This window comes from Rhinolophus sinicus, chromosome 15, assembly GCF_057876585.1.
Source record: "Rhinolophus sinicus isolate RSI-liver-muscle chromosome 15, RSI-T2T, whole genome shotgun sequence".
NCBI lineage: Eukaryota > Metazoa > Chordata > Mammalia > Chiroptera > Rhinolophidae > Rhinolophus > Rhinolophus sinicus.
This window is the reverse complement of record NC_142515.1, coordinates 109129635-109156844: the sequence shown is the minus strand read 5'-3', so window position 1 is coordinate 109156844 and position 27210 is coordinate 109129635. Positions and strand designations below refer to the sequence as shown.

Sequence of the window (27210 nt, the reverse complement as noted above, 5' to 3'; positions counted from 1 at the left end):
CGGCATTTCCAAGTGGACCTCTAGTGTGGTACTTATTTTATGTCACTTCACATTCCAGTTATCATAAATTTTGCCCAGCTCAAAAGCAGAACTCCAAATGTCTGAGCTCTGAAACAAGCAACCAAATTCTACATCGTTCTTATGTAAGTCTGTTGGTTACTTACTTACTGTCAGTCAGCCCCAGGCCGGTCTTCTATCCTCCACTTAGTAATGCTGTGGGGCTGGGAGTCAAAAAAACACACCATTTCCCAGCCTCTTTTGTCAATTGGCTTCCAGTTATTCTGCTCATGATTTTTCTCCTTATATAAACCAATATAGTGAATTATATTATTTCCTAGTAACGAACCATCCTTATATTCCTAGAATAAACTCTCCTTGGATCTGTTAGACTTTACTAATAGTAGTTTCTGCATCGACATCCATAAGCAAGATGAAATCACAATTTCTTTTATTTGTGCTGTATTGGATTTGGGTATCTTTGTTATACTCACACGAAAGCTTTCCTTATTTATCTAGGTCCTGAAAAATTTAAAGGGCATTAGAATTAGTTAGTATTCCATTCTGAAGCTCTATGAGCTTGGTGACGTATACCGGTGGTGAACTTAAGAGGTTCCTCCTTGACAACTGTTTCTATGGTAATGAATCTGGTTAAATTTTCTGTATCTTCTGGAATCACAGAATTTTTTCTTTCATCATTTTACTTGGCTCTTTAAAATAGCATAGAATTGAAGAGAATTGTCTTTTCTCCCACTCCCTTTATCATTTTTTAAAATATTTTTAATTGATTTATCTAGTTTATTTTTATACCAAAAAGGCAACATTTAGGTTTATTTTCAAAATCTGTATTTCACTATTTTCTTATTTTTTATCAACTCCCTTATAAAGTCTCTTCTAGTTTTCTAAGAACAATATTTAACACATTTATTTTCATTATTTTTGGAGTCAGTTGAGAGAATGGAAAGCGAGGAAATTACAGAGATGAGGTTATGAAAACTAGTTTTGCTACAAAAGGAGTTAAAAATGGGTGCATACTTAGAAGGGAACATTAGGTCTTTAAGGCAGACCTATTTATTTAAATACATACATTAAATATGTATCCAAAATAAAACATTTGTTGATGAGAATCATTTGGTTAAAAGGGAAGGAAATTGTGCCGAGAAAGGGGTTAATCATAGGAGGAAAGTCCTTGAGTAGACGAGAGTGTAAGTCAACAATTGTATATTTGGAGAAGTTGTTCCTAAGTGGGTAGCTCATCCTTTTTCACAGGGGTCCTGGCAGAAGACATTAACTGTGGAAACGTGTGTGTTCATTGATGGCCCACTTGAGCCATGTGGTCATAAATCAACGGAGTCCAGTTACCATAGCTGTTTCCCTCCGGTGCCTTTTACAGCTTGAGTGTACTTAAGGCATAGGCACAGTAAGAGATTTGGGCTCAATCCAGGGTTGGCGTTCAGCTAAGTAAGAAAGAGAAGGGCACATGCATGAAATTCTGCTTACAATTACATGGGATTCAAGACCATATGTGAACTGTTCGCAAGAGGATTCAAGAACACCGAAATACAGGAGAGCATCCAGGAAGCAGGGAAATGAACTTTTTAAATGCTATTCAGAATTTGTATTTGTACCTAACAAACACAATAGTTGAAACTTGCTAGGCAGGGTAATGGGGGCTATGTTTCTCATCTTGTACTAGTAATTTCTTCTTGGCCTTTGGGGATGGGATACTATTCACATCTTTGATTTTTCTTCTGTTAGAAGGCATATTTGAAGCTCTCAGGGATGCAAGTGTAGTGGGGTTCTTCTTTATTTAAGTTTACAAAATACATGCTTATAGAAAATTAAAACATTATAGAAATATATAAAGCAGATCACGAAAGTTCTCCCATAATTGCACTCCCTCACAAAGCCACTGGTAACAACGTGGTGCTACTTCTCCATTACGTTTTAGAGAATTAACAAGTCATTTTACAAAAAAATGCTTGCACAGCTTTTCTTACATAAGAGCAAAGTTTGAACATCTTATTAGTCCAGACATTCCTCACTCTTAATTGATAGAAATAAACTGCATGAAGGTACCACAATCTATTAAACCAGTCCCTTACTGATAGGACATCTGGGCTAGTTTTAACTATTAAACCACAAAGGTGCAATGAACTTGCTTGTGTACACTTACCGGATTATTCCTATTAGGCAGTTTCCTAGAAATTTCATTTCTAATGAAGTTAGCAAAAGAGTTCAAGCACTTTCAATATACTCTGGAAAACTATCCACCTAAAGGTTGTAACAATTATACTCCCACCTATAGCATGCAAGATGGGGTATATATAATTTGGAAATGCTTATTGAAAATTATGATGCAACTTTTTATTTTGAAGAAAAGAATTTAAATCAGTTGTTCTTGTAACCATATTTTCTAACTACAGAAAGTTTGACAAATCTTGACTGATGGGGAATGAGGATCGGATGGGCAGGGTTTACAAAATTCATTTACCAGAAGGAGGCATAGGTATTAGAAACACTTTTCTATAGTCTTCATGAGACTACAGCCCATGCTGCAGCTTAAAATACTTCTACTGGTATCTCCAGTTATTTGGCTAGGTTTTGATACCTATACTGGCATCCTACTTCTTGTGGAATAAAATCCAAACTCAAAACATGACATTTCCCAACCACCAACCAGCTGTAGTCACTCAACTGCAGCACACAATATTTTGCTCCTAGAACACACCACACTTTCACATGTCTGGTTTCATTCACTGTATGCCTCCTCTTAGAATAGCCTTTTCCTTCTCTGCCCTCTCAAGGGTCACCTCAAATATCACTTACTATATTAAGTCTTCCACAATCCTCCCAGGAAACATTAATGGTCTTTTCCTCTGTGCTACCCCAGGTTCTATAATAAGCTACTAAACTGGAAGTCTTGGAGGACAGACACATTTTATTTGTCTATTTCCTGAACAGTATCTAGTGCAGAACTTTGCGGGACAGGCACTCAAATACTGTTTGTGGAATAAACATACATAAGTTGAGACTTCAAATCCTTTAATCCCAAATTATCAGTCACAGATAACTAGTTTTCAAAGATTAAAAAAAAAAACTGCTCCCCTCATAACACGTACTATTATAGTAAGCAGTTCTGTAAGTTAAAAAAAAAAAAAGGTATCTTTTAAAAAAAATTGACAAAATATTCTATCTTTAGAATAGTTATATTCAACAAACCTGCATATGCTTCACATCTGCATCTTACTTCCTGGGATCTCAAATTGTTTATTTTAGAAATAAAAAACATAGGGGTGGGGGACAGTTTATTGTAAAATACGAAGCAGCAATGATTCAAGCATGTGAGTTTCTGCTTTATATCCCTAGCCAGAGCACAAATGACTGGATATCCTTATCAATGCCAAACTAAAAAAAAAAAAAAAAAAAAAAAGGAAAGGAACCACCAAGAAGACAATGCCACATTAAAATCTCTTTCTCTTGATAATTTCTGGCTTCCAGCTGACTGGATGAGTTTCTTCTGTCTAAAAATAGAAAAGTAAATAAGAAAACAAAGTTATTAGTTTGCTTCATAACTCCTTTCTAACAAAAATAAGGTATCTATTCTAAATTATATTACTTGGTCTTATATATCTAGCAGTTATTTGACAATTTTAGGAACAATATATAAAACTTTTAGCATTATCTGAATCTAATAAATGATGAATGGGTTCACAAATTCAGTTTATGGTTTTTCATCTCAAATAAAATTGCTATTTAAATATTCTAGTAACACCAAAGCTGTTGCTTCTAGAATTACTATTCACTGCGATCTATTTATTTGCTGTTTTTCTTAGTGCAAGATTTTCCCAGTAACTATAGTAAGGAAAGCTGGAATAAAATTAAAACAATCTATGGATTCGCTGGCATCAATGAAACTAATACAGAAATCTGTGAGCAGATATTACTCAAGATGATGAATACTTTAATACTATAAAGATTATTTTCCCTTCTGAGAATTTCAGTACTTTAAAATGAGAAAACACTTGCAAAATTGGTATGGCTAATTTGTTTTACTTTAAAATGTATGTGACATGGAGAACTTACTGCTGTATCATCCTCTCTGTACACTTTGATGGTTTTATCAGCTTCAGCTGTTAGTAACCGACTTTCAGACTGATCAAAAGCACAAGCAAATATTCCTGATTCACTGTCCAAAGACCCAGGCTGCACAGCTGCATGAACTCTCTGGAAATTGTAGCCGGTTCTCCAGTCCCAAAGATGCATAGTGCCATTGTCAGCTTAAAGGGAAAGATCTAGTTAAACTTGGTATCCCTTCAACAACTCAGCTTGAAAAACACTTATTAAGCACCATCCATTATAAAAGCACCATGGCAATCACTACAGTTATAAAGATACACAAAACACAGGCACTCAAGCTTCTCTGAACGTTGGTTTGTCCACCTTCATTTGTGCTTAATTCAGAATTATAGATCTCAATAAGCACCACAAAATGACATCCAATTCCAGAATACACAACCAAATTTTAGGCAATCCCCAGCATAAATCCCTTAGATTTATCATGTGGGAACTCAAAGAAGGTTGAACTATGAAATATGCCACATGTATTATGAATAAGCATGAATACACATATAAACATTCAAACACACATTAATTAGGCAAGTTCTGCTATAATACTTAGGTGTGATGGCTTAGATATTTTACAAATGTTTATTCATTCACTAAAAGAAAAAGTGACAGACTAAAATACATTTATCATAAGAATCTTACTTTACCTCCAGATACAAGCACTCCATCAGAATTTACTGTCAATGTATTAATAATAGCATTATGACCAGAAAGATTTTGAATGAAACTTCCATCAGGGAATTTCCATTGTTTTATGTTATCTGGAGAACCAGATGCAAATGTGTAACTGAAATAAGATTAAAAACAATTAATGACAAAGTAAACATGTTAAATAAAATGGTAGAATTAAAGAAGTTTATTATAGTTGTATTTTGCATGTGTACTCACTGATCTATGTAGTTTTAGCAAAATATTATTGTCACACCAAGAGGTAAAAATATCAAGACACTGGTTCCAAGTTAAATAAGATTTTCAAGTTATTTTAAATGTATTTTAAGACCCAGATTAATGTTTTATTCTCCTCTCATTTCCCCAGTGCACTATACTGAGCTAGGGAAATAAGTGTGCAAACTTCACATAAAGAGCAAAGGGTTGTACAACTATTTTGGAGAGAGTGAAGAAGAAGAAATGGAAGGAAAGAAGATAACAGAAGGAGGAGAGAAAAGGAAAGAAACAGGGCAAGAGAAAGGTAGAGAAAGAGAAGGAGGGAGAGGAAGAGAGTGAGGAAGACTGGTGAAGGGAGAAAGCAGGAGAGAGGGAATAAGGGTAACAGAGAGAGGAAGGGAGAGAGAGAAGGAGAGGGAGGAGAGAAAAGACATGAATGCAACCAGAAAAAAGTCAGGGTGATGTGATATGACAAAACAGTAGCTTGGGATACGATGCTCCCCTCTGTGGGTACCCTGACTATAATGCCCATGGTTTCTATTTTTCCTCCATGTATATCAACTCCCCCCTTAAGAATTAAACTATTCTATGTATATCTCAGTGTACAATGACACTTATGTCCAAAACATTAAATCTAGCTACTATTAGCTTCTATTTACATGCAGTTTTTAACCATGATTTATTCATATTGTCTCACTTGACATTATCATTTTTTATCACGTAGAAAACTTTCCTCATCTCATATAGGGCATGAAGAAAAATACTACATAGGGAAAATAAAAAGAAATGCATGTTCATGAGTGGTATAGGCCTGCAAATGACGGTGTCTAAATGTCTACCAAAGTAGTACTAATGCTGGTATTTCTGTACTATACTAAGAATTAAAGAAAAAAGAGAAATTAGGAAAATACACTTACTGTCTTGGATGTAACACCACAGCCCTGACTGATTTCTTGTGATTTGTTAATGTAACTCTTGTTTTTCCAGCCACCAAATCCCATAATCGTATTGTTGTGTCGTGGCTTCCTATAATGAAAGTACAAACACGTCCCCACAACACAGATCAAGAATACAAAAGTTAAGTACAATAAAACATGAAGTGTTCTTCCATAGACACGTATATACTAAATGAAAGTCATATCAACTCTTGGCTAATTGCTTTGTCCTTCCAAAATTTTAGGCTGGTTTTAAATTTAATTCTTAAAAAAATGTAATAAACCCTTGATGCACTGTTAATAGCTATAACAAATGCAAGTAACAAATAAAACAAATGGAGAGGAACAAGGAAACAACTCAAATGATTTTTCAGTTAATAAAATACATCAAGGTAAAAAATATATACATCAAGGAATTATTTTCTAGTCTTAAAGATCCATTGTTACTAACATTATTTTAAGAAAAACAAGATTCAAAATAGTTCTAACGGTTATTTTTCTCAGGGTATCTTGTCTTCTAACTCTAATTTCCTAGACCAGTAATTTTGATCCTATGAAACAATATTTACTTTATCTAACATCTCCATTTCCTAGTCAGATACTACATGACACTATCTATGACATATTCTATGATATGTAAGAAGTATGAGATAAAATTAATCGAATGAAACGTTACAATAAATTTCAAATGCACACAGAAACACTGTGTACACAATATGAGTCATAGTAAACATGAAAAACATGTGTAATCATAATGCATTCTGACATGAATATATTGTAAACTTGAAAAGTATGGATCGTACCAGTAATAATTTGTGGTTCTGCAGCTTGACACCTCACTGTAGCAACTGCATTTGTATGTCCAGATAATGTGTGTACACTGGCTTTAGTTCTCACATCCCAAATCTATAAAAACACAATAGACATACTGTCAAAGAGAACAGGTATTTGTAACTCAGGCAGGTAACTGAATAAACCCAGGCGGGGAATTTACTGCACAACTGTGCCTGAATGTAATGAATAAAGCACCTTAAGTGAAAGGTAAATTCTAAGCTGGCTGGGGAATGTAGAGAGGAGACAGCTGACAAAACAAAGCTGAAAGATCAGGGGACTGAAAGTCTAAAAATGGGTATAATGGAACTACTGAATGGAACAGCTAATGGACAATAGTTGTGGTGACAGAATGGAATGTGAGAGTGTCACATTTCAGGGCAGCGCATTCCCAATGATAAACATGGTGAGGCCACAGAACTGAAGAGGAAGGTGGAACAACATACAAGTCAAGAAACTGAGGGACCAGGTTACTGGTGGGTCAAGATAACTATCTTTCTCTATCAAACAACACATGACTCCTATACCAAATATGCATACTGTAAGGTGTAACAATATTTACAGAAAAACACAAAGTTCTATTCCATTTACCCGTGCAGTTGAATCTCGACTACAGGTTACCAGCACATCAATTGTTGGGTGCAAATCCAAACCATACACTGCACTTAGATGTCCATGATAGTGCCTTATAACCTACAAATAAAGCAGGAAAGTTAAAATCTCTCTTAGAAAAACAGTGGCTAAACGGGCTCAAATGCATGGTGATGGGAGAACTGACTCTGGGTGGTGAACACACAATGTGATATATAGATGATGTATTACAGAATTGGAAACTTGAAACCTATGTAATTTTACTAACCATTGTCACCCCAATAAATTTTAATTAAAAAAAAGAAAGAAAGAAAAACAGTGACACATTTTAAATCCTTAAATCCAAGCTTACCTTATTATATTCCAGATCCCAGCATTTGACTTGTTTGTCTTCCCCACAGGAGAATAGGTATGGGCTCCTCGAGCTTACTATCACGCCACGCACTGTACTGATGTGCCCAGTTAATGACAGTTTTAGCTTGCCACTAGCCAAGTCCCAGATCTGCAACCGAAGAATATTTAATTTCCATTCTTGTTGATTATTCCAAAGTTTTAGAATCTTGATGTTAAAATTAAGTCTCCAGAGAGAGATATAAACATATAAAAAATTTTTCATTTGCAAAACAACCCCCCAACCACCAAAAAATAAAAGCAGGGTAAAAAGAGAATTAAAAGGTGTGCTCAAACTCGGAAAATATTTGTAAGAGATGACAAAAGGTTAACTTTCTAAAGGATATTATTGGCAACAAAAGTATGAATACCGTGGTATTAAATTAGCCAAGGATGGCAACAACTTAAAAAACCCCTGTGGAAACAGCCTCAGGGTCCATTAATGGATGAATGGATAAAAACATGTGGTATATATACATATAATGGAATATTATCCAGACATAAAGAACAAAATCTTGCCATTTGCAACAACATGGATGGACCATGAGGGCATTATGTTAAGTAAAGTAAGTCAGAGACGGAAAGACAAATAACACATGATCTCACTGCATGATCTCACTTATATGTAGAATGTACAAAAAAAAAAAAAAAACCCTGAAAAACCAAGCTCATAGATACAGAGAATACACTGGTGGTTGCCAGAAGCCAGGGGTAAAATAGGTAGAGAGTCAAAGGGTACAAACTTCCAGTTATAAATTAGTAAGTTATGGGGATGTAACGCATGCCTGGCAACTATGATTAATAATACTGTATTGCATATTTGAAAGTTACTAAGAGATCTTAAAATTTTTATGACAAGAAAAAAAATTGTGTAACTGCACAGTGATGGATGTTAACTAGACTTACTGTGATCATTTCACAATATATATATCAAATCATTGTGTTGTGCACCTGAAACTAACCTAAATATACGTCAATTATAACTGAATAAAAAATTTTAAAACCTTAAAAGTAGCTTTATAAGATTATCAAAAACTTCTACGTCACTAGAAATTTCGTGTATATATACTTTTTAAAAGATTACCCACTTTTGCGTCTCATATTAGTAGATATTTTTAAAGACACACAATTGATAGGCTAAAAAAAGAATCCTTTCATATGCTGCAAGTATCAATGCACCATTTTAGAAAATAATTTATACTTTGGCTGCCGAATTCAAAAATGTTTGACCCATTATTCCATTTCTGGGAATCAATCATAAAATAATTTAAAAGACAGAAAAAGCTCCAGGTACAAAGATTAATTACAGCATTATTTGTGATAGTGAAAGTCAGGAAACTAAAAACTTCAGTCTCCAATAATAGAAAACTAGGTTATAAAATATCTAATGATATAATACCATGGAATCATTTAAAAAGATGTTTGATTTTTTCACAGGGATATATATATATATATATATATATATATATATATATATATATATATATTACCTTTGATACAATGCTAAGTGAAAAAAAGCAGGGTTCAAAATTACATACCAGGCATGATTTTTAAAAGATACATATTTATACACACAGGAAAAAAGGTCAGAAGAAAATGCCCTCATACAAATCCACAGAAATAAATACTAGAAATAAATTCAAATATCTGACAGTGGTAGGATTACATATGGGTCTATGTTCTTTTCTATTTCTCTATATTTTCCACATTTTTTTTTTTTTTTACAGATGAACATGCTTCAATTTTATAACCAGAGAGGAAAAAACTTAAATATCAATTGGTAGGTAGTCAGCATGCAGTGTTTGAAAAAAAACTGTTTAAACATCACTTTCAAACAGATATTTATTAACTGGTACAGATAATAAATTTTACTACATAATCAGGTCTCAGAAATCAGAGGAGCTACAAGAGCAATTCCCACTAGAAGAAATAACTTAAAATAGATAAAATATACATGGCAAACACAAAGTCAGGTTTATTTTTTTCTTCCTTCCTTATTACCTTTATAGTTCTGTCAGCAGATCCAGTAACAAACCACTGATTTCCAGGTTCCACAGCAATACATCGAACCCAACCAAGATGCCCACTGATCACCTGTATTAAAAAAAGGGTAGAATAGCACTACCTGATATCAAACTATACAAAGCTACAGTAATCAAAACAGCATGATACTGGCATAAAGATAAACACAGAGATCAGTGGAACAGAACACAGATCCCAGAAATAAACCCATACCTGTATGGTCATTTCATCTACGACAAAGGAGGCAACAATACTCACTAGGGTAAAGACAGTCTATTTAATAAATGGTGTTGGGAAAACTGGACAGATACATGCAAAAAACATCAAAGTGGACCATGTTCTTAATCAACATATAAGAATAAATTCAAAATGGATTAAAGACTTAGATGTAAGTCCAAAACCATAAAACTCTTAGAAAAAAACATAGGCAGTAAACTCTCTAACATTGCTCTTAGTAGTATTTTTTTTCTAGTATATCTCCTTGGGTAAGGGAAACAAAAGAAAAAATTAAAAAATGGGACTACATCAAACTAAAAAGTTTTTGTACAGCCAAGGAAACCATCAACAAAACTGAAAGACAACCTACTGAACTGGAGAATGTATTTGCCAATGATGCATCTGATACGGAGTTAATATCCAAAATTTATAGAAAACTCATATAACTCAACACCAACAAAACAAACAACCCAATTAAAAAATGGGCAGAGGACCTGAATAGACGTTTCTCTAAATAAGACATACAGATGGCCAATAGACATATGAAAAATGCTCGACACCACTAATCATCAGAGAAATGCAAATAAAAACCACAATGAGAGATATCAATGAGACTGAAGACCCTAAGAATCTTAGTGACTTACTCAGGGACACAGTAGTAAACCTGTCATTCAAATTTACTTCTTGAACTTCCATTCCAAGGCTCTTCCCATTATTATGACTTTTTAAAAACAAAATTAAAGGCAAAACTAAGATAAATAAATGTTCCATTGATTTCAACTAAATATGATAGAAAAATAATCTCAGAAATTAAAGAAGATACAAATAGATGGAAACATATACCATGCTCATAGATAGGAAGAATTAATATAGTTAAAATGTCCATATACTGCCTAAGGCAATATACAGATTCAACGCAATTCCTATCAAACTACCAGGGACATTTTTCACAGAAATATAACATATAATCCTAAAACTTATATGGAATCATAAAAGACCCCAGATAGCCTTGGAAATCCTGAGAAATAAGAACAAAGTGGGAGGTATCACGATACCTGACATCAAATTATACTACAAGGCTTCAGTAATCAAAACAGCATGATGCTGTCATAAAAACAGACACATAGATCTATGGAACAGAATAGAAAGCCCAGAAATAAATCCATGCCTATATGGTTATTTAATCTATGACAATGGAAGCAAGAATTTACACTGGGTAGAGAGAGTCTATACAATAAATAGTGCTGGGAAACCTGGACAGACACATGCAAAAAAAAAATGAAGCTGGACACCTCCTTACACCATATACGAGAATAAATTCAAAATGGATTAAAAACTTAAACGTAAGATCTGAAACCATAAAACTCCTGGAAGAAAATATAGGAAGAAAGTTTATAGACATTACCCGGAGTAATTATTTTTACTGATATATCCCCTCGGGCAAGGGAAGTAAGAGAAGAAATAAACATATGGGATTACGTCAAACTAAAATGTTTTTTCACAGCAATGGAAACCATCAATAAAACAAAAAGAGATCCTACTGAATGGGAGAAGATATTTGTCAATGATATATTGGATAAGGGGTTAATATCCAATATTTACAAAAAACTCATTCAACTCAACACCAAAAAAGAAACAACCCAATTAAAAAATGGGCAGAGGACATGAGACATTTTTCTAAACAGGACATACAGATGGCAAACAAACATAAAAAATGTTCAACCTCACTAATCATTAGAGAAATGCAAATAAAAACCACAGTGAGATACCACCTCACCCCAGTCAAATGGCTATCATCAATATATCAACAAACAAGTGCTGGCGAGGATATGGAGAAAAAGGATCCCTCGTGCACTGCTGGTGAGATTGCAGATTGGTGCAGCCACTATGGAAATCAGTATGGAGGTATCTCAAAAAACTGGAAATGGAACTATCTTATGACCCAGCAATTCCACTCTATCCAGAGAAGTCCAAAACATTAATTCGAAAAATTTTATGCACCCCTGTGTTTATTGCAGCACTATTCACAATAGCCAAGACATGGAAATAACCGAAATGTCCATCGGTAGATGATTGGATTAAGAAAATGTGGTACATTTATACAATGGAGTATTACTCGGCCATAAAGAAGAATGAAATCTTACCATTTGCAATGATATGAATGGACCTAGAGAACATTATGCTAAGTGAAATAAGTCAGACAGAGAAAGACAAATACCTTATGATCTCACTTATATGCAGAGTCTAAAAAATAGAATAAATGAACAAACTAATCAGAAACAGTCTCAGAGATAGAGGAAAAACTGAGGGTTCCCAGATGTGGGGGGTAGGGATGAGGGGGAAGGTGAGGGGATTAAAAAGCAAATCAGTAACCACAAGATAGCCACGGGGATACAAAAGCCATCATGTTGTAAAGATTTTGTAGGGTATCCAATGGACACTTATCTTACTAGAGAGACCACTTTAGGGACGGTGTAGATGTCTGATAACTGCACTGTACACCTGAAGCTGAATAATAATGAATGTCAACTATAATCACATATATATGTATTTGTGTATCTACCTACCTACCTACCTACCTATCTATTCACAAGAAGTGGAGTACGGCATCTAAGGAATAGAGACAGTGGAAATGTAATGGCTGTATGCGGTATCAGAGGGGTAGTAGATTGGGGGAGGGGAGTTATCACTTTGAGGGGTATAAATGATAAATGTCTAACTATTACATTGCTTTGTACACTTGAAACTAATTATAAAAAAACAAAAAAAAGTTGGAAGTGTACTTTAAACAGAATTTTATATCATGCTTTTTATCTTTATGTTATAATTGGGAAGACAATATATACGCCTTTTAATTAAAAATAAAATTTGTGAACAAGCAAAAAAAAAAAGAAAAATAATCTCTCATGACTTCTTATGGAAGCCTAATTGAAATAGCCAAATTATCTGTTGATTTATTTACTCTTTTTCATTGAATAAATACAACTGAGAAGAATCTTTCAAAATGGGTAAATTATTCTTAAGAATTGTTTTAGGTGTAAATATCAGATAGAATTTTGAATCCATTCTATTCCTTTCAGCTACCACAACTTAGTTACCCAGATTTACATGCAAAATAAACAGCATAATGTCATCAATTTGAATAAGTTTCTATATTCTCACAAACAATGTAGGAGTGATATCATAAATATCAATAACCAATAAGAAACTGGTATTAATATCTCAGTTTTTGGTCTGTCTCTGTGTTTGAGAAAACCATTCTTAAAAGACTCCAAGTTTGGGGAAGGTCATGACTTTGTGCTTGTTTTTGTTAGCTATCCCATAGTTATAATATTAGTAATGACTTACAAATTGTTTTTTAAGTATGAATTACCCCGTTGGTTAAGAGTATCCCATTTTTGGGCAGAGGACCTGAATAGATATTTCTCCAAAGAGGACACACAGACGGCCAATAGACATATGAAAAGATGTTCAACATCATTAATCATTAGAGAAATACAAATTAAAACCACAATATTACTTCACACCTGTCAGAATGAGTATCATCAAAAACAAGAAACATCAAGTGTTGGCAAGGATGTGGAGAAAAGGGAACCCTTGTGCACTGTTAGTGGGATTGCAAATTGGTGCAGCCACTATGGAAAATGGTTTGAAGGTTCTTCAAAAAATTAAAAATAGAACTATCATATGACCCAGCAATTCCACTTCTGGGTATTTATCTGAAGAAATCCAAAACACTAACTTGGAAAGATATATGCACCCCTACGTTCACTGCAGCATTATTTACAATAGCTGAGATATGGAAGCAACCTAAGTGCCTATCAATAGATGGATGGATAAAGAAGATGTGATACATATATACGATGGACAATTAGCCATTAAGAAAATGAAATCTTACCACTGGTGACAACATAGATGGACCTAAAGCATATTATGCTAAGTGAAATAAGTCAGAGAAAGACAAATATCATATGATCTCACTTTTATGTGGGATCTAAAGAACAAAATAAATAACAAAAAACCAAAACAGAAACAGACTTATAGATACAGAGAACAAACTGATGGTTACCAGATTGGAAGAGGGTTATGGGGCTGGGTAAAAAAGGTGAAGGGATTAAGAAGTACAAATTGGTGGTAGTTACAAAATAGTCATGGGAATGTAAAGTAAAGCATAGTAACTATGTATAGTGCCAGGTGGGTACCAGACTAATGGGACAGATCACTTTATAAATTATATAAATGTCTCACCACTATGCTGTACACTTGAAACTAACATAATAGTGAATATCAACTGTAATTGAAAAATAAAAAAATAAATTTAAAAAGGTGGGATGGGCAGACATGTAACTTTAGGTCATTCAATTTCAACTCTTTACACATAAGTTAAAGTTTATTCAAGTTTGAATTGCCCCTCCCCACATCTTCAAATAATAAGATTACAAGATGACTTGACAATTAGATTTTAAAGTATTAAATTACCTTTAATCCGTGAATGAATACACAAATTGTGGTGTATCTACACAATGGAATACTGCTATTCAGCAACAAAAAAGGAATGTATTAATACTGGCAACAACTTGGATGAATCTCAAAGGCATTAAGCTGAGTGAAGGAAGTCAGTCTCAAAAGTTACATGGTGAATGATTCCATTTATACGACAAAATTGAAAAGACACAACTATAGTGATGGGAAACAAATCAATGGTTGCCAGGTTTGCAGAAGGGAACAGCTATAAAAAAAAATAGCACGGGAGTGGTTTTTGAGTCAACGTAACTTCTATTTCCTGTAATAGTGATTACCCAAACCAAACCTACGTATGTCTCTATTAAATTGATTAGATCTGTACCAAAAGAAAATCTCTTCTACTAAAAAGTAAAATTTAACATATATATTAAATTACGTGTAGCTGTACTTTTCCTACTACATACATTTTATTTTAGATCTGGAACATTTGAATCATTTCAATTTACTATAATTGACAAGATGATCAGTAGGTCCAAAGAAATGTCCTAATATATTGGTTTTCTCTCTCGGCCTCCACATTAAATAGCTCACTTTCTTAAATTTATTTCGTCTGTTCTTCACATTCAGTAGCCTTCTATCAATATTTTATACAAAATACAAGCACAGCTTTTATTTAAAGAAGTCTCCTTCCCAGGATCTTTTCAGATAGTGCCTAAGCCCCTTCTCCCATTCCATCTCAGATCACTTTATGAGTTCTCACATTCACTCCTTTTCCTCCTTATTCTATTACTCAGATCATCAACTGGAAAGCAGTGATCGTGTTTCATGTAGTGGAATAATATACAGATTCACTCACCCTGTAGAGTTTCCATGGTGGGTGCCACTGGGGTTTTGGCATTGTAGGGGCTTTTTTAGCCATCAGTGCAGAGTTCTTGGCATTACCACCCTCCATAACAGCCTGGAGATGGAACAGATCACATTATTATTAACTTTTTGGGTTACCAATTCAAAAATGGAAATTCAAAGGGATTTATGAAAGTGTTTTACCTTATATAAAGAGCAAAGGACAGCTAAAAATGTTTGCATAATTAGAAAATGAATCTAAAACTTCTGAACAGAACAATATTTTCTGCGTGTTAATTTTAACAAGCAATTCAAAATCTCAGAGAGGCAGAATACTAAAGTTAAGAGCACATACCACTGTGCATGAGTTGGAAACCCAGCTCTGCCAATTACTACTAGCTGATTGACCTTCGGTAAAAATTATGAACCTCTGTGCCTCGTTTTTAAAATAAGAGTGCCTACCTCCTACCGTTATTATGAAGATGAACAATAGTAAAACACTCTGTGTAAGCTCCTATTATTATTCAAGTGAGTAAGCAGATTAATGCCAATGCCTTTCATTGTCGTATTTTAACATCATTGATTTAATATTACAAAAGAATGACTGATAATTCCTTTATCTTCCCCCAAAATATATTGATACTAGTTTAAAAGGTATTCTAGCTGATATGTGATCTACTGTCAGCATCCATCTAAAAATTACTTAAACCCATAAAGTTTCTACCCTTAAGAAGCTAACATTACTTCCTCCTAAGGAGGCAGAAGGCCTGGGCAGAGAGACTTGCGAATGGAGGCTAAAAAAGAAATGTGAGAAGACTACAAATTCATTTACTCCATAAAGCCAAATCAACTGCGAAATTGAAAAAATAAAGCCTACACTTATTTCAAGTGACAGCATATTTTCAATTATTCTTTCTCTAACTATTTCACCAATAACAATAGCTGCTGCCATTTACTTATAAAAACTTATGTATTTCTAAATGTTCATTTATATAACACTAGTGTATAGCCCATGAAATTAAAATACTAACAGCACTCAACTCCAACTGTATAAATCAACTTAAGAGTTTAATTTTAAGGTTTTATACCTGAAACAAATTTCAGAATATCACTCCTTATATTTTTAATAGTGGATAATAAAGAGCAACATCACATTATCTTCATCATAATAAATATTATGTACAATATGTAAGTAGACACAGAATTAACAGAATTTTAATCTAAAAATCATGTCAATTCACTAGCAACTTAAAATTTAGGGCTATGAAATAGTAACAATTAGCTCAGGGTGCTGTTCAACAATTCCAAAACATGTTCATTTATTTAAAAATTAAGGGAAGACTCTTGAGATGAAGGGAAATAAGGCCACCTGTTCCAAAAGGTAGAAACCTGCAGCGTGATTTGACACAGGGAAACCTACCGAAGTCATTCCTGCAGGCTGCGAACGGTCAGAGGCCCCAGGAAGTCGGTATTCACCTCCAGCAGGTGCACTGCGGTTTGCATCAACCCTGAAGCAAAAAACATCACATCTCAGTATGTAATGCCTTCAGTCATGTGTTCTGCAGAATAAACTTTATATGTTAAATTTCTGTAAGCACTGGTAAAGAAAAATGTCATGTAATAATTATAAAAAGACAAATTTAAAAATGAGATAAAATGTGAACAGTGAATTATGCTTTCAAAATCATCATCATTAGATAATATTTGACGAGCATATTTCATACCTGGCCTGAGCAGAAGGTAATGCCACAGCTAAGGACTGTGCAGCTGATTCACTTGGCATTCTTTGGATCTTAGTATCTGCTGTTAAAGCAACCCCTGTTTTAAAAAAAAAAAAAAAATCAAAACAAACAAAAAATAATTCCTTTTAGTGGCTCTCTTTGTTTTCATTTGCATGCATTTAAAATAAACTACTGGAGGAAAATACAGCAAGAAGGTGATTATCTCCTGGTGGTGACATTACAAGAACTGATTATGTTTTGCATGTTTTTTGTCACTAACATTTTTACAACAAATACTGCTTAACAACACGTAACTCAAATTTGATTTAATCACAAGCAGCCTGATATTAACAAAGCACAAGATAGAGAAGTTAAATTTCTATACTCTTGGGATATTGCCATTATACATAAAAATTAAGCAGTTCCCCAAATATTAACAGAATGTTTCAAAGAATAAATGTAAATTACTACAAGAAGCACTGATTCGCCTATACTTTCAATATGGTGAATTCTGTCTTCCAAAATAGATATTCTAAGCTTTTTATCCTCTACTTTTGTTATACTGACCGCTCCATTTGTGTGCCAATTCCTCTACACACACACCCAGGTAACATTTCTATCACAACTGCTTCTATACTAACACTTCTAGCATCACTTTTATAAGCTTAGTGACATTTACGTGTCTGTCTAAACCTCCAAATAATAAGCTTGTCTTACCCTGGGGCAGTCTTATTGACTACAAATTCCTAGCATGGTGCCTGAAAAAATATAGGTGCTCATGAATGTTTGCCCAATGAATGCATATGACACTAAGTATTCGCTAATTATCATCTAAAAAGCTGGATGTTGGGCTATTAAGCTTATCTTGTATTTTACAGGCAACGGGAATCATATTATTAGTTTATTCATGGAAATACATGTGACAATAAGACATTTTCAATATGTAACAGCTCACTTACCAGGTCCAGGAGGATAGGGATGTGTACCCGTCACCAAATATTCAACTTCTTGTCCTTAAAAAATACAAGAGAAATTCATCAATTGCAAAATTTATCTTATGTACCATACTAGTACATACTAGTACATTTCTTTTAATGAATTAAGTAATTTTAACTTATCAACTGGATTTCTAAAATTTTCATAAATAAACCCAAACTTCAAAAGTAAAGCTGAGCATTTTTTTTGTTTTTGACTTCTGAAGACCATGTACATAGTGATTTCCTTGACCATTTGCTGACATGATGTCGAGAAAACTTGTGCATTTGCTACATAACAATCGTGTGTAGAGGTCACCCTATAAAGTAATAATTCACTCTGATTTTTCTTTTAAGCAAATGGTTTCCCTGTGGAATCTTGAATTATCTTTATTCACTACAATTTCAGTATTTATAATCTTTCTGAATTATAGTCTAAAGAGATAGATGGTCTCCCCACAAATCAGGAATTTTTGCACTCTAACCATCTCAATATCCTAAGAGTTTCTGCCATTATACTACCACTTTTATTTTTACTTCCTGTAAGACTAAAACCCACCAACCAGTACGTATCTCACTCACTATTCCAATGAGGAAATCCAGACTTCCATCATAATACTAGTGGTGTTAAAATACGTTCTGGCTCTAATTAGTCTTCCACCAAGAGGGGCACTAATAAAATATTTCATTTATTTTTAAAAATTCACATGTAAGTTCTGGCATTTCTGACAATGCCACACTCACCTTGATTGGCAGGATATTGTTTATGACCATATGAATCCGATGCATTCTGAGGGCCCTTCTCTTTAAAATTTTCTTTCGAAGTAGGCATATGCAACACAGGACCATACTCATTCCTCAGCTTGATTGCCATTTTTCGTTTGTGACTATTTAAAACAGTTATAAACAAAAGAATGTATTTTTCAGTACTTCAAATATAGTCACCAAAATAAGTATATTCACAGATAGACAGGAAACAAGTACTTAAATAGCTTAAGTTTGCCTAATTATGTAGAAAAAGTTTCTATGAAGATTTTCAACATTTTAAAAAGCTCAAAATTTCCAAGTACATTTCCACACTTTTATTCACAACCCACCACACAGAGTCCATTAAGTCTAAGAAATATTTTAGTTTGTTAATCGATAAATATAAAACCTTTCATGATGAGTTATCAAGGGTCTAACTGATTTTAAAATAGAAACAAATATATCTTTTTAAAAAATCCTCAGAATCAATACTTTCCTTCAAATGTCTAAATACAAAAATACAGTAAAAGTTTCTACAATAACGTTTACTAGATATTTCGAAGGTTAGAAATGATCGAAATACTTAATTAGCTCAATATTTTAAAAAGAAATGCACTTATTATACTGTTTTCAAGAATAGCCTACTTTACAAATTAAATATAAATGCTTGTTTGAGGAATTAAGTAGACTTTAAAAGAAGGGTGAAGAACAAAGAAGGAACACTGCACATAATGCAATCCTAGACTGGAGCTGGAGATGTAGAACCAAAAATATGCCACCACTCAAAAATCTTCATCATACTAACGAGAAAAGATGGGAGTAGAAGTACTGGCCAGGTACAATTTCAGCTCAGCAAGGCTCTGAGAGCAGCGGGAGGGAAGCTGAAAGCACATACAAAGTGATTGATTATAAAATAAAATACCTAAATGGGACTCTCCTAATTACTGGGTATTTGTAAAATGCAATTAATTAATTAATTAAGTAATTAACTAATTAATGTAAAAGGCCAAAAAAATTAAATCAGCTTAAGTTACTCCACTCATTACTGAATAGATACTCTGCGAGTGTTAGTGTTATTCACTAAACTCTCAAGGTCCCCCTCTCCCTGCTCTCTTCCCCCAATTTTAGGAGTTTAAAAATTCTAGCAATTGAAAAGTAACTATACCTACCTCTCTTCATCCAAAGGCACGGGTTTTCCATTATCAGCTACAAACATGTCATGGGTCCTCTTCAACGACCTGAACACAAGTGTATGCACAGAATGTTTCTGTACTTCCTAGAAAGAAAGAGTGTAATTACATATCTAGCCACAGACTACACATATCAAACCTAAATTAAAGTCAAATTGTCATTTCGTTGTGCGTTTAAATATATCAAAATCTTTGCACCACTCACCACAGCTATTTGTAGCAAGCTACAGCAGTCAAGTTCAGAGAAGAGGAGGAAGCTCCCCTTTTTTGCTAGAACCCCAAGTATACCAACTGAGATTAGTCATTTATTCAATAAAAGTTTACTGAGCTACTATGTGTCTGGTAGGTATTGTATCTGGTAGGTATTGGGCTGGAAGCTAACAATAGAACGATAAAAAGACGGTCATGGTCGCTGTGCTCAAGATGAAACAGACAAATAAAAATAAGCAAAATAACTCCACATGTTGGTAAGTACTGTGAAGAAAAGAGGCAAGGGACTGAGAGAGTGGGGCAAAAACAGGATAGTTACGTAAGATCTCTCTGCGGTGCTATTTAAGCAGAAAGGGTGTTAGCCTTGCACAGAAAAGAGGTAAGAACAATGCCGGCAGAACGAAAACACCATGTACAAAGGTATTCAGTAACAGAAAAAATGCCAGGAGGGGCAGAACAATTGTATATATTCGGTGAGAGGGTGAGTTATGATGCAAGATGAGGTTGCTAGGGTAGACATGGTCCAGATCTAGTTAGGGTGTTTTTTTTTTTTAAGACCATTATAGCAGTCTGCATTTTTGTTCTAGCAGCATAGGGCCAGTAAAGGGTTTTAAGCAAGAAAAGCAGGACCAACTTACATTTTTAAATAGATTAACTTGTGTACGAGACAGAGACAGAGACAGAGACAGAGACAGAGACAGAGAGAGAGAGAGAGAGAGAGAGAGAGAGAGAGAGAGAGAGAGAGATGGAAGGAGACCAGTTGGGAACCAACGCAACTGTCGAGATGAAAGATGAGGTTGGTCTGAATCACGGTGATGGCAGTGGGTATGGACAAAAGTCAAGAAATAGCTCTGAGAAAAGACAGACAAGACTTGCTAACAGAATGGTTGTTCAAGCTAGGCAGAGATGCAAAAATTCAAGAACGGGAAATTTTCCTGGGGAAGAGCTACAAGAAGAGACAAAGTCCACCCCGGAGAAAACCGCCAGGCTCTCAGAACAGACTCACTGACACTACCCCGCAGGCGGCGCGCACGGGGGTCGAACAGCGACAGAAGCCCCGCCTCCGAGGGCCGTGCCCGGCGCAAGTGCCCAAGGGTTAAACACGGAGTGGAGGCGTTATCTTAGGCTTCCCGCCCGGGCGGAACCTCCAATTCGTGCTCTCATCCCCTGAAAAGCCTCTCTCTCTCCCTGAAAACCTACAGAGACTCCCTGGCCTCGGCCACACAGCCTCCCCTAGCAGCTTCTACTCTCCCCAGACTCCCCTCGATCCCCCGTGCCTGTCGCCAGAGGAAAACAGCCCAGGAGCAAACTACTCCTCAGTACCAAACGTCACTTTACCTCAACCATGATGCTGCCGTGTATTGCACCGCTCTGGCAGGAAAGATAACTAATCACCAACAGAGAAACCGCCGCCACAACAGCAGCCTCTTCCGGAATCGGGCGCCCTGACGCCGGATGTGACGCAGCTCCGCACGTTGCGCGCTGGTCCCCCGCAGGCTTCCTGGGGTGGAGGCGCGAGCGTTTTTACCCTCCGGGTCGCCTCTAGGGCAGAGTCTCGGGTCCGCGGAGCGGAGGCTCCGGGAACACGTGTTTTGCTAGGTATACAGAAAAATGGACGGAATTGGACATTTTCAAACTTGAATAGACAAACATTTCACTGGCTCTGCTTGTTCCTTAGCCATAATCAATACTTTGAGGAGGGGGTGTGCAGTCTATCAAAAGCATAGCAATGTGAATGGATCATCCCATTTAGAAATGTATTAATTTAAATTAATTAAACACATTAAAGTCATACCTGAAAATGCAGTCATCTCTGAATTTGAGTGTAAGTTTTGCCTAAGAACTGATTTTCTCTAACAGTGGTCACTGATGGTAGGGCTTGCAAGGAAATATCATCATTACAAAATACATACTGTGCTAGTGACACTAAATCTTGTAACTATAAAGACAGTAATAACTATACAAAAGAACATGATTTTAAATGACAATAAAATTATAGAAATAGAAGCAAGATTCTAATATGTCTATGGCACTATAGTAACTGTCTATTTGGGTCTGTTAGCTTGTTAGTTAATATTCCTGAAAAAAATTGTAAGCCCAGACTCGTAAAAACATTGTAATGATTGAGGTGATTGGACGAGATTATGTTCCTTTTGAAAAGCTCTCTTAAATTTACAGAATTATCCACTTGAAACTTTTAGAAAGAGCTCCGTGACCCTATTACTAGCTCAGGGACCCAAGAATTACCTATATATAGTACGCAAATTTTGTGTTTATGTAAGAACCTGAATTTTGTTCTGGTGAAGGGAACTATAGGTTTCTTCGGATTCACAAAATGATCCACGACCCAGAAAAGAATCCCTGTCCTGGTTGACACCCGGAGCTGCCTTATTTGAGCAGTAGGGGTCACTGTTGCTCTTCATAAGGATAAGAGGATTTTCCTTACACCAACACATGGGAGATATCATGCAAGTTATCATTTCTTTTGGAATTCCTGAGATCAGAATCAGAAAAAGAATACTTGGACATTTCTATCAGGAGCTTGGTCTTTAGTTGTTTATTACAATGATAAGAATGGACCCAAATGCTGAGGTAGTGTTTTCAGGTGCTTTCTGATAACACAGTTGAGAGGAAAGCTTTTGGGACTACAGGAGACAAAGAGGGAGCTATTCCACTTAATGCCTGGGAAGGCCTGGTACATAATTAAACTACACTGTCAGTTATATACATCTTAGTAAGGTGTGTGTGTGTGTGTGTGTGTGTGTGTGTGTGTGTGTGTGATGGGAAGAATGTTTTTTGTCACAGTTTCACTTTCCTCTATGAAGTCACATCGCATGTCACAAAAATAAGTGTCAAAAGTGAACATGATCATGACTCATAATTTAGCTTTATTTGTGTTTCCATTTTTGCAAAAATATGTCAGTGTTTATGCTGACAAAGTGAAAATTGCAATGTGACATTTCCAGTTTTCTTAGCTGAGTCCACATACCACCATGTTGGATGGTAATATTTGTTTATCTGTATTTCCCAACAGACATATGGAGTGAGTATAGTGTGATATTCACTATTACACACCCAGCATCTAGTTGACTTGCAACTTATATGCTTTCAATATTTGTTGAACGATTGAGTAAGGAAGATGTTAAGTTTTAGACACTTAGACATGGGGTTGGAAGGCAATGAGACCTAAATTTTGATGTGGGGTTGCAGACAGTAAATCTATAGGAAGGATATTGTATGTGTGTGTGTGTGTGTGTGTGTGTGTGTGTGTGTGTGTGTAACATGCTCACCCTTGAAAAGATGCTACTATTTCAACAACCATTAATTTAATATTAACCCTTTTCTATGTGTAAGGCAGAGAATTGCTTGTATGAGGAGGACAGCTTGTCTTTCTAATCATAGTAAATTTTAAGAAAAGGAATTATTTTTCACTATATTTAGGTAAGTTAGTGCCAAATTTTGTTTCGTGTATTTCAAATTTAATTCTGATATTAACTTAAATGATACTAATTTATTTGTAAAAACATATGATTTGCAAAAATGGATTTATTTGGCAGAAAAACTTCCTGACATCAATAATTAAGAGAATTAAAGCATATTGATTGTATGAATATTTTACTATTATAATTTAGACATTTTAAGGCTTTCTTTTAAAATACTACCAAAAGTCAGCGTCATGTTTATAGATTAACATTAAAAACATTCTAATTAGCCAGCCACAAAACTAGAATTCCTATTGTCACCATTAGTATCCACACATTTTTGTCCTGAAAGTACTAGTTATGCAATTGGATGAGAGAAAAAATAAGTGGTGTAAAATAAGAAATAATGAAGCAAAGCTATCTTTAGTTGTGTATGGTATGATTTTATGCTTAAAAAAAAATAATAAATCAACTGGAGAAACTATTGGAAACAATAAGAGATTCACTAAAATATAATATCTGGGTACAAAAATAGTATTAAAAAATCAATAGCTTTCATATATGCAGTTAAAAATATAACGGGAAAATGATTTTATTTGTAACATAAATTATAAATGTGCAAGACTTAGATAAAAAAATTTAGAGGACATAAAAAAGATTTGAACTAATGAAAATGCATACCTTATTCTTGGATAGGAAGACTCAAAATTATAAATATATCTAATGCCCCATTAATCTAATTCTGGGCACATTTTACAGAAAATATTGTTAATTTAGTTCAAGAAATAGTTACTAAATAGTGAATTTTTTTTAAATGGATGTTACTGAAACTCTCCAAAATAAAATAAAAGTTGTAATTTTTTACAGAGTTATACTGCTGGTACTATATACTTAAGTACAAAAACTTTTCATCATTTATTGTATTGTTTGCAAATATAGCTTCTCTTTTGAAGATGCAATTAATGCTTTTAAAAAGTAGTCTGATTTCTATTGATCTTAATTTTCTCTTTGGATTAGTTTAGCAAATCCTAGAGGCCATCTCAGCCTAATTTACCAAAAGATAATAGGGAGGGGGTGGGTACTATTAAGGACATCAGGTGTCTCAGAGATTTGACAGAAGAATCAAATGATCAAGTTTGGAAGTTTTGATTATTTCTGCCACTGGAGTTTGGAGCCTTTCCCTCTAGAATGCTGATATGATCCATCTACCAGGCTAATTGGCCTGATTCTCTGCTTATTTCCATTGCAAACATTAAATTAAATTAAATTGGGTGAGAGAAGCTGATAGGGCTGACTTAGGTAAGGGTTCTACTCCTAGCTCAGTCATCTGTGGCTAGAGAGTCAGGATATCACAAGACTAACAGGACTATGCCTGCATTTTAGGGGTCATTCTATGAGAAGGGAGTAGCACTCCAACAGGTGTTCATTACATCCCTTGTCATTTTGAGTCCCAATATGACAGAAGCAGAAGAGCATCTCTGTCTCTTCTCCAGCTCTTGTTATCAGCATTGGGTTGAAGAAGAAAATATCCTATTTTTCCATATTGCCATGCTCTGTCTCAGCTCCCTTAAGAAAAGCAAACTGTCATCTTCCAAGTCAATAGAGGGAGACTGGCCTCAAAAGACAGAGCCACGCCCTACTCTTCTCTGCAGCATGCTTTCCCATCACAGACAGCTAACCAGTTACAGCTGTCACCATTACACTAGTTTCAGGCCCATCAAAGCTCTGGTTCAAGCGGGCCTCCAACTCTTCAGTATTAATTTCCCCTTAAGTAGTGGTTTTCAAACTGTAGCTCAGGATGAAACAGGAAAAACACACACAGAGACTAATAATGACTTAGTATAGTTTCTCAAAAGCTATGCCTATTTTGAAAAGAGAATCGGTATTTTATTTGTTCAGTCATTCACTCATTCATACATTCAAACCTTGTTCAACATATATTTATCAAATACCTTCCATGTTACAGGTGTATAAAATATACCATACAGTCACTTAAATGACAAGTCAAGTCCAAAACCCTTTTGTTTTCCCTTTTCCCTCTGAAATAAGTTAGGTCCCTAAGTGACGTCCTTAAAGCCTCACCTTTTCCTGTCTTAGGCTCAGTACATATTGTCTTAAGTAGTTTGCATTTTCTGTCTTCCCCTTGTAGGGGCTAAAAAAAAATCATACTTTTCCTCCCATCTTTAAATTATTTTAGCTGTGCTAATAATCAAATTATCAGAGACAGATTAATGGGAAAATCAGTGTTAATACATGCACAGAGGGAATTCACAAAAGCATGAAAATTCCCAAAGACAGTGAGGCAACATTGTGTACATACGTCATTTTGGATAAAGGAGAAAGGAGGGAACAGGATAGATTTCAAAAGTAAGAATGGGTGATTCACAGGTAATTGAGGAAGAACGGAACACACAAAGCAGGCCAATTTTTGTTTCAATGGAACATGGGGTGATCTAGGCCCCTGCTTGGTGCCATCCTATCTATTTACTTAATTCAAATGAGGCTAAGATGAATGAGCTAAGATTTCCTTCCTGGAGCAAGTCTGAATCTCTTGGACAGGAAAGGAGGAAGGTCAAGCGTTATTAACCCTGACATGAAATGCAAAAGTATCAACAACAAGCGCATTGACAGTTGGTGCCCGCAAATCTGCCCTTCATGCCAGAGAGCTGCTGGACAGGCCAAATGATGTTTTCTCTGTCACTGATTTACTGCCCTTGACTTCTGTAACGATATCCCTGAATATGAAGAACACTGTACATTGACCTGAAAACATAACTGAACAAATAGTACTCCCTTCCTCCTCCACCAATGGCATCAAGGTTTTAAAGAAATTATGTATTTTAGTAAGCAAAATCTCTGCAAATATAGTCATTCTCTTTCAAAATACGGTAATTTACTTTGTAATATTAGGCACTTTAGTGTGTTAGTGTAGCAGTTTATAATTCTATAGGAAAAAATATCTAACAAGAACTAGAATTTAAAAAAAACCTCATAGCTATTATCATTGCGTCGTCCATGCTTCTCACACAGACATGCCTATCACACCCACAGTTATAGTAGAATGAAAACGTAAGTGAAAATAAAGGCTAAGAGTGAATGTGCCGGTCTGGGACACTATAAGCCCAAGACAATGGGCTGTCCACAACAACAACAAACTGAAAAGATACCAGTAAATTCTTTATAATGTTTGTGTTTTGTTGGGCAATATGGTGTAATAGGCACAGTGCATGAACTATAGGATCAGACAGAGCTGGGTCAATTCCTGGTACTAGCACTTACTACCTGTTTGCCTTGGGTTGTTTACTTAACCTCACTTAGCCTTAGTTTCACCATCTGTATGAAACGATGGTTTCAGGAATTAAATCAGACAAATGATTATCAAAGCTGGACCTCTCAGGCATGTATCAAGGCAGGCTAGTGAACTATTCATTGTATAATTTTTATCGAATGCTTACTACATCTATCTTACTCACCAGTCAATCCCTGTCCCCTGGCACACGACCTGTCACATAGGAAACCCTCGAGAACTATTTGTAGAATGAATGTTAAGTCTTTGCTCATATGGAACGTACATTCCAGTAGTTTCCTTCCATCTTCCTAATGATGATGGCAAGAATACCAGTCAGAGTAGAAAAAAAGTGGGA

General features: G+C 35.1%; 1 protein-coding gene across 2 annotated transcripts; it reads right to left on the bottom strand.

The window, feature by feature from the left end:
- Positions 1-1786: 1786 nt before the first annotated feature.
- On the bottom strand, positions 1787-21632 carry PLRG1 (pleiotropic regulator 1). Of its 2 annotated transcripts, XM_074338415.2 has the most exons (16): positions 21483-21601; positions 19914-20020; positions 19550-19625; positions 18742-18884; positions 17983-18036; positions 17027-17120; positions 16723-16810; positions 15316-15417; positions 9759-9851; positions 7720-7869; positions 7368-7469; positions 6749-6851; positions 5928-6036; positions 4773-4912; positions 4084-4277; positions 1787-3521 (listed from the first exon to the last, which is right to left on the bottom strand). In XM_074338415.2, exons 4-16 carry the CDS (start codon positions 18869-18871, stop codon positions 3462-3464), a joined length of 1419 nt encoding a protein of 472 aa, XP_074194516.1. In that variant the 5' UTR covers positions 18872-18884; positions 19550-19625; positions 19914-20020; positions 21483-21601; the 3' UTR covers positions 1787-3461. The 2 variants fall into 2 exon arrangements, with proteins under 2 accessions (XP_074194516.1, XP_019588804.2); XM_019733245.3 differs by lacking the exon at positions 19550-19625 and having other exon boundaries at positions 21483-21632.
- Positions 21633-27210: the final 5578 nt, after the last annotated feature.

What these genes read in the sequence shown, in the direction of transcription:
- PLRG1 (XM_019733245.3), bottom strand. An exon ending in AGCCTGCAGGAATGACTTCG is followed by an intron (nt 15,418 to 16,722) that starts GTAGGTTTCCCT and finishes TTCCATCTCCAG; the next exon opens with GCTGTTATGGAGGGTGGTAA. An exon ending in ACAGAGAGGATGATACAGCA is followed by an intron (nt 3,522 to 4,083) that starts GTAAGTTCTCCA and finishes TTCTATTTTTAG; the next exon opens with ACAGAAGAAACTCATCCAGT.